Below are 8,738 nucleotides of genomic sequence, written 5' to 3'. Positions count from 1 at the left end.
GACCGGGATGGGCGACGAGGGTGCAATTTTGAATCCCAATATTGGGATTGGTTATAAGTCTGGAGGGGCGGGCATTGGAAGGGGCTGGGGAGATATAATAAGTAAAAGTGCGGGAAAACAGTCAGTCCAGGAAGGAAGTCAGTGGGGAAAGTTCCCACCCACCCACCCCTTTTTTCTGTTGGTTTCTTTTGAATTTAATGGTAAAAAGGTGGTTTTATAGAGGAGGACATGAAGGTGTAATTGATATGGTGTATTATGATGGGTTATAGTAAAAATATATGTAAAGTTTTTAAGAGGTTTGTCGCAGTGGCTTGGCGGGGGGTGGGGTTCTTGGAGTTGGCACAGAAGTGTCGGTGGAAAGAATATTGGATAATCACAGGCAGTGCCTTGATTAAGCGGGGTGATCTGGCATTTGGTTTTGGGCTCTGGACGGGGTTTTACCCTGGGAGCTTTTGGTGCCCTTGAGCTGGTGATGGACGGCTGAGGGTAACATGGTGGTTCGAGTTCGGTTTAATTTATGCCAGATCTAATTTTAACTCCAAGAACCCTCCCTTCTTATTTATTTTATAACACTGTTAATATGTTAATGTTGTTTTGTTAATAAAATGGCCGCTGTGGCCAAATTTATCCAAAAGAAATACAGGTGCAGTGTTTTTATTTGGTGGGGAAAGGTGAGCGCTGGAAGATGAGGGGGCATGTTGAACGATGGAACCCGGGTTGGCAGTACACGGTCATGCCTTATAAATGGGGTTGGGACCATCAGTTGTGTTGTGCAGAAGTCAAGTGGATATACAGCTGATAGTCCTACTGAATAGACTGTTAGAATTTGTATTATGGCAAGAAAAAAGCAGCTAAGTAAAGAAAAACGAGTGGCCATCATTACTTTAAGAAATGAAGGTCAGTCAGTCCGAAAAATTGGGCAAACTTTGAAAGTGTCCCCAAGTGCAGTTGCAAAAACCATCAAGCGCTACAAAGAAACTGGCTCACATGAGGACCGCCCCAGGAAAGGAAGACCAAGAGTCACCTCTGCTTCTGAGGATAAGTTTATCCGAGTCACCAGCCTCAGAAATCGCAGGTTAACAGCAGCTCAGATTAGAGACCAGGTCAATGCCACACAAAGTTCTAGCAGCAGACACATCTCTACAACAACTGTTAAGAGGAGACTTTGTGCAGCAGGCCTTCATGGAAAAATAGCTGCTAGGAAACCACTGCTAAGGACAGGCAACAAGCAGAAGAGACTTGTTTGGGCTAAAGAACACAAGGAATGGACATTAGACCAGTGGAAATCTGTGCTTTGGTCTGATGAGTCCAAATTTGAGATCTTTGGTTCCAACCACCGTGTCTTTGTGCGACGCAGAAAAGGTGAACGGATGGACTCTACATGCCTGGTTCCCACCGTGAAGCATGGAGGAGGAGGTGTGATGGTGTGGGGGTGCTTTGCTGGTGACACTGTTGGGGATTTATTCAAAATTGAAGGCATACTGAACAAGCATGGCTACCACAGCATCTTGCAGCGGCATGCTATTCCATCCAGTTTGCGTTTAGTTGGACCATCATTTATTTTTCAACAGGACAATGACCCCAAACACACCTCCAGGCTGTGTAAGGGCTATTTAACCAAGAAGGAGAGTGATGGGGTGCTACGCCAGATGACCTGGCCTCCACAGTCACCAGACCTGAACCCAATCGAGATGGTTTGGGGTGAGCTGGACCGCAGAGTGAGGGCAAAAGGGCCAACAAGTGCTAAGCATCTCTGGGAACTCCTTCAAGATTGTTGGAAGACCATTTCCGGTGACTACCTCTTGAAGCTCATCAAGAGAATGCCAAGAGTGTGCAAAGCAGTCATCAAAGCAAAAGGTGGCTACTTTGAAGAACCTAGAATATAAGACATATTTTCAGTTGTTTCACACTTTTTTGTTAAGTATATAATTCCACATGTGGTAATTCATAGTTTTGATGCCTTCAGTGTGAATGTACAATTTTCAGTCATGAAAATACAGAAAAATCTTTAAATGAGAAGGTGTGTCCAAACTTTTGGTCTGTACTGTATATATATATATATTACAATGCAAAGATTTCACTTCTTACATTACATGAGTGATATCTATTGTAAATTCCACAATAGCTCAGAAACCGGTGAATCGCTCCACACAGAATACTGGCCCCCATATAAGGCTCCATACGGAATACTGGCCCCCATATAACGCTTCATACAGGATACTGGCCCCCATATAACGCTCCACACAGAATACTGGCCCCCATATAACGCTTCATACGGAATACTGGCCCCCATATAAGGCTCCATGCGGAATACTGGCCCCCATATAAGGCTCCATGCGGAATACTGGTCCCCATATAACGCTCCACACAGAATACTGGCCCCCATATAAGGCTCCATACGGAATACTGGCCCCCATATAACGCTTCATACGGAATACTGGCCCCCATATAAGGCTCCATGCGGAATACTGACCCCCATATAAGGCTCCATATGGAATACTGGCCCCCATATAAGGCTCCATACGGAGTACTGGCCCCCATATAAGGCTCCATACGGAATACTGGCCCCCATATAAGGCTCCATACGGATTACTGGCCCCCATTTAAGGCTCCATACGGAATACTGGCCCCCATATAAGGCTCCATACGGAATACTGGCCCCCATATAAGGCTCCATACGGAATACTGGCCCCCATATAACGCTCCATACGGAATACTGGCCCCCATATAAGGCCCCATACGGAATACTGGCCCCCATATAAGGCCCCATACGGAATACTGGCCCTCATATAAGGCTCCATACGGAATACTGGCCCCCATATAAGGCTCCATACGGAATACCGGCCCCCATATAAGGCTCCATACGGAATACCGGCCCCCATATAAGGCTCCATACGGAATACTTGCCCCCATATAAGGCCCCATACGGAATACTGGCCCCCATATAAGGCCCCATACGGAATACTCGCCCCCATATAAGGCTCCATACGGAATACTGGCCCCCATATAAGGCTCCATACGGAATACTGGCCCCCATATAAGGCTCCATACGGAATACTGGCCCCCATATAAGGCTCCATACGCAATACTGGCCCCCATATAAGGCTCCATACGGAATACTGGCCCCCATATAAGGCCCCATACGGAATACTGGCCCCCATATAAGGCCCCATAAGAAATACTGGCCCCATATAAGGCTCCATACGGAATACTGGCCTCCATATAAGGCTCCATACGGAATACTGGCCCCCATATAAGGCTCCATACAGAATACTGGCCCCCATATAACGCTCCATACAGGATACTGGTCCCCTTATAAAGCTCCATACAGGATACTGGCCCCCATATAACGCTCCATACAGGATACTGGTCCCCTTATAACGCTCCATACAGGATACTGGCCCCCATATAATGCTGCATGCAGGCTGTTACCCCCCACATAATGCCCCATACAGGCTGTCCCCCCCTTATAATGCTCCATGCAGGCTGTTACCCCCCACATAATGCCCCATACAGCCCCCCCCCTTTTAATGCTCCATGCAGGCTGTTACCCCCCACATAATGCACTATGCAGGCTGTTCCCCACCTTATAATGCTCCATGGAGGATGCCACCCCCTCCCCCCCCTTCTCTTTATACTGCCCCATGCCTCCATACATTTAAAAAAAAAAAAATCAAATACTCACCTCCCTTCTCCTCACCTGCTGCCCGCTGCTCGGGTCCGAACTCCAGCGTTGTCTGCGTCTTCCCGCTCAGCGCTCCCTGTGACGGCTCAGGGGAGGGCGCGGTGTAAAGACGTCACCGCACCCTCTGACCTGAGACGTCACAGGGAGCGCAGAGCAGGAAGACAGCGGATCTGCGGAGGCACGGGGAGAGGTAAGTATCCAGCTGCCGGGGCCCTGAGCAAGCGGCGGAGAAGGGCGGGCGCTGACACCGCTCTCCTCCGCCCATAGCCCAGCGGGGTGCGCGACCGCCAGTTGGCCCCTCTGCCTGCTCAGGGCCCCGGCATTTGCCCGGGTGCGCCGGGTGTTGACGCCGGCCCTGAGTGTATGTCCCGCGTTTTTCACATGCGATTTCGCATGTGGGTTGTCAAGTGGTCCAGTTTGTTGGGTGGCTTGCGGTGGTCTAAAAGGACCTTCCATGACGTCATTTAGTCATGTGACAGGTCACGCGACCGCCGACGTCAGCGGTCTTGTGACCTGTCACATGACTAAATGACGTCAAGGAAGGTCCTTTTAGACCAACGCGAGCCGCTGGGGAGCCAGGACGCATCATACAGGAGACTGTGGGCCATCAGAAGGTGAGTATAATGTTTATTTTTTATTTTAAATTCTTTTTTTTTTACAGGTACTATGGTACCCGGGTCTGGAGGAGAGTCACCTCTTCTCCAAACTCGGGTCCCATCGGCACATTGAATCGCTTAATATCTGCATGTGCATATGTAAAGATGCGGATATTATGCGATTCAATGCAAGTCAATGGCGGCAAAAATGCTGCGATTACGCAAATTTAATGGTAGTGCTGCAGATTTTTCCGCAATGGTAATCTGCAGCGGAAATTTCCGCAGCATGTGCACAGCACGTGCGGATTATCATTGGGAACATTGCAGATCTTCTACCAAGCGTTTTTAAAGCGTTTCCGCAGCAGAATTGCCGCTTCTCATGTGACTATGTTAACCTCTCTAGTTGCTGGATGCTTCTGGAGCACAACACTTCTGTCTCCTATGCTTGTGTTACTTCTAATAGTTGCTGAATGCTTTTAAAGCAACAGCACTACTTCTGCATGTCACACTCTGCAACAGCACTACTTCTGCATGTCACACTCTGCAACAGCACTACTCCTGCATGTCACACTCTGCAACAGCACTACTTCTGCATGTCACACTCTGCAACAGTATGTATTCCCAGAACACCCCACGAGACCTGCCGTATTCCAATAACACCCCACAAGGCCTACCGTATTCCAAGAACACCCTACGAGACCTGCCGTATTCCAATAACATCCCACAAGGCTTACCGTATTCCAAGAACACCCCACGAGACCTGCCGTATTCTAATAACACCCCACAAGGCCTACCATATTCCAATAACACCCCACGAGACCTGCCGTATTCCAATAACACCCCACGAGACCTGCCGTATTCCAATAACACCCCACGAGACCTGCCGTATTCCAATAACACCCCACGAGACCTGCCGTATTCCAATAATACCCCACGAGACCTGCCGTATTCCAATAACACCCCACGAGACCTGCCGTATTCCAATAACACCCCACAAGGCCTACCGTATTCCAAGAACAACCTAAAACACCTGCCAAATACTGTGAACAATTCATAAGACTTGACGTAAAATGTGAACATTTCACAAGACCTGCCATATACCAGAAACACCCTACAAGACCTGTCATGTACCAGAAACACCCTACAAGACCTGTCATGTACCCTGAACATTTCACAAAACCTGCCGTATACCATGAGCAAGCTACAGGACAAGCTGTATACCGGGAACACCCCACAAGGTTTGCCGTATGCTGCAAATACCCCAAAAGACCTGCCATATACTGAAAGTACCCTACGAGACCTACTGTATCCCGGGAAAACTGTACAAGACCTGCCATATATCATGAACATTTCAAAATATCTGCCGTATGCTGTGAACATCCTACTAGATCTGCCGTATTCCGGGAACACCACATAAGACCTTCCGTATACAGTGAACACCCCCCGAAGACCTGTCAAATTCTTTGAACACCCCATAAGACCTTCCATATACCGTGAATACCCCCCCGAAAACCTGTTGTATACTGGGAACACCCCACAAGACCTGCAGTATACCATGAACACTCTAGAGACCTGCTGTATACTGGGAAAACCCCACAAAATCTACAGTATACCAGAAACACATTGCAACACCAGAAAAAAAAAAAAGAACTGTTGTATACTGTGAACACTCCACAAGACATGGTATATGCCGAAAACACCCTACAAGACCTGCCATATACCGTGAACACCCCAAAAGACCTGCTATATGCCAGAAACACCCTACAAGACCTGCCGTATACCGGGAACACCCCAAAAGACCTGCTATATGCCAGAAACACCCTACAAGACCTGCCATATACCGGGAACACCCCAAAAGACCTTCTATATGCCAGAAACACCCTACAAGACCTGCAGTATACTGGGAACACCCCAAAAGACCTGCTATATGCCGGGTAAATTCAACAAGACCTGATATATCCCAGGAACAACCCACAAAACCTGTTGTATGTCGGGAGCACTCAACAAGACCTGCTGGATACTAGGACACTCTAAAATTACTGTTGCATACAAGGAATGTAAGACAGTCCTTACTGAGAGCTGAAAGAGCCGAGAAGACAATTCACCTTGAAACAGAGACTGAAGTTTATTCAGAGATGTGTTGCCACTTACCGAAGCAGTGAGCTAAAGTACGTGAACACTCACAGGTGTCCAGACAGGTAGCACAATGGGCAATATGGCCTTGGTGTGGCGATGGTGTGGCAGTGGTGTGGCCCCAAACAACAGTATCAAGGGCTTTTTATACATGGTTAGGCAAAGGAACTACATATTGCGGCAAAGGGCGTATACATGATAACTTCATACTGCAGGAAAAGTCATGTATTTTAGAACAACAAGGAAAGTGATAATACAACATGATAATATTTATAAGTATTTTCACCAAACTCCATTACAATCCATAAATCCTCATGTCCCTTTTTAGCTAATGTCATTACTCATAGAACTCTTCACGTATTGACAACTGTATTGTCCTTGTTTCTATATCATGGTCACAGTCACTACTTACTACCATATAACATCACTTATTTACTCTCACAGTGCCCTGCAGCTGCTACAATTAACCTTTATGGACACCATTCATACCTGCTAGTGGTACTGATGTCACCCTACGTCTACATTCCGGGGAGAGCTCCCAGAACTGCGTCTCATTAGCTGCAAAGTTAGTTGACGAAAGTTTGTCGAAGATGGCTGCTAGGTCCAACATGGCTGTTCTGAATATTATGGCTGGTCATTCTCTTACAGGAACACCCCATTAGTCCTACCATATGCCAGAACACATCACAATGTCTGACATTCTGAAGATGACAGTCTACTAGACAGCACAATATTTCCATTGTCACCGTCATTCACATCCATTCCTTTTGCTTGCCTATTTTTTCTGCTTCAGCCCATCAACCTTAAGAATTGACCGGTCACTTTCTGCCTAATACATTTCACCCCTGACATGGCCATTGTCACTAGAAAATTAGTGTTATCACTTTCGATGTCAGTGATTTCAATGCTATGGCTGATCGTTGTATAAGCACACAAGTGGAGAGGATGCTTTTTTTTCTGGAGGAACCTTGACGATGATAATTTGAAATGTAGATTGAGGACATGTTCTCTATTTTGACTTTCTGAACAGCTTCAAGGTATGCACACATTTCAAAATGGCGCCTCTGATGTCCTGGTTTCTCAAACTGTAGATTAAAGGATTAAACAAGGGAGTCACAAGCGTGTAGAGAAGCGACAGACCTTTGTTCATATTTATGGAATTATCTCTTGGTGGAAAGATATAAATGGATGACAACGTCCCGTAGTACATGCAGACAATGATCAGGTGGGAGCTGCAGGTGGAGAAGGCTTTATGTCTTCCGGTGCTGGAGGAAATATTGAGGATAGCCCGAATGATTGACACATAGGTGACCACAATAAACGTGAATGGTGACAAAAGGACAGGAAATGCTACAACAGTGGTGGCCAGTTCTACAGAAGACGTACTGGAGCAGGACAGTCGCAGAAGTGGAGCGATATCGCAGTAGAAGTGGTTGATGACATTATGATTACAAAATTCTAATTTGCTTAAGAAAATGTATACAAAGAAGGACATGGTGAAGCCCAAGAACCAACAGGAGGTGACCATCTGCACCTGATGGGTGAGAGTCATAATGGTGGCATAGTGCAATGGTCTGCAGATAGCCACATGTCGATCGAACGACATGGCTGCCAGCAACAAGCATTGGGCAATGGTTAGAACGCTCAAGAAGTAAAACTGAGATAAACATCTAGACACTAGTAGACGTCCTTCTCCCACCAGGATCAACCACAGCATATTGGGCACTATGTTACTGGTGAACAGGCTCTCACACAGGGACAACTGGCTGAGAAAGAAGTACATGGGCGAGTGGAGGCTCTGGGTTACCCCAACTAAGGCAATTACCAGGGAATTTGCAGTCAAAGCCATGATGTGGATGATCAGAAAGAAGATGAAAATTACAATTCTGAAGTTGTGGAGATTTCCAAATCCCAACAGAAGAAATTCTGTGACCAGTGATTGATTCTTCCTGTCCATTCCCTGGAGACCAGAATACAGAAAGTGACTGGAGCAGAAGAATAAATGGTGAGACCACAATATTATCTTTGGACAGTTGGAATACTAAAGGAGGGATTACAGATAGGGTTCAAAGTGTGCATTGTCCAATGTCCTCCACCAACTTGGAGAACTTGGAGGATCCTCCACAACCTATCTATTTATATATATATGTCTGAGAGAAGCATGCATGTTGCTCTCTTTTTTGAAGTCTAATGGAGTCATTGGCTTGAGTGCCACCTTAATTTCTGTAGATCTCAGTAGATAGGGCCACATGCATAGTGGCCACCTCTGCTATAGCCTTCTACCAACCTTAAATATGCACTGGGTCATCATGGAGGGAAATGTC

General features: G+C 46.6%; 1 protein-coding gene across 1 annotated transcript; it reads right to left on the bottom strand.

Moving 5' to 3' along the window:
* Positions 1-7,423: 7,423 nt before the first annotated feature.
* On the bottom strand, positions 7,424-8,371 carry LOC141165413 (olfactory receptor 1S2-like). Its single transcript, XM_073651015.1, has one exon. The coding sequence runs from the start codon at positions 8,369-8,371 to the stop codon at positions 7,424-7,426; it is 948 nt and encodes a 315-aa protein (XP_073507116.1).
* Positions 8,372-8,738: the final 367 nt, after the last annotated feature.

This window comes from Phyllobates terribilis, unplaced genomic scaffold (genome assembly GCF_046119375.1).
Source record: "Phyllobates terribilis strain yellow unplaced genomic scaffold, ASM4611937v1 Scaffold_11__3_contigs__length_659146591, whole genome shotgun sequence".
Lineage (NCBI taxonomy): Eukaryota > Metazoa > Chordata > Amphibia > Anura > Dendrobatidae > Phyllobates > Phyllobates terribilis.
The sequence above is the reverse complement of the archived record's forward strand: the minus strand, read 5'-3'. Positions and strand labels throughout refer to the sequence as shown.

Excerpts from the sequence above, each read along its gene's own strand:
- LOC141165413 (XM_073651015.1), bottom strand. The coding sequence starts at position 8,371 with ATGGACAGGAAGAATCAATCACTGGTCACAGAATTTCTTCTGTTGGGA.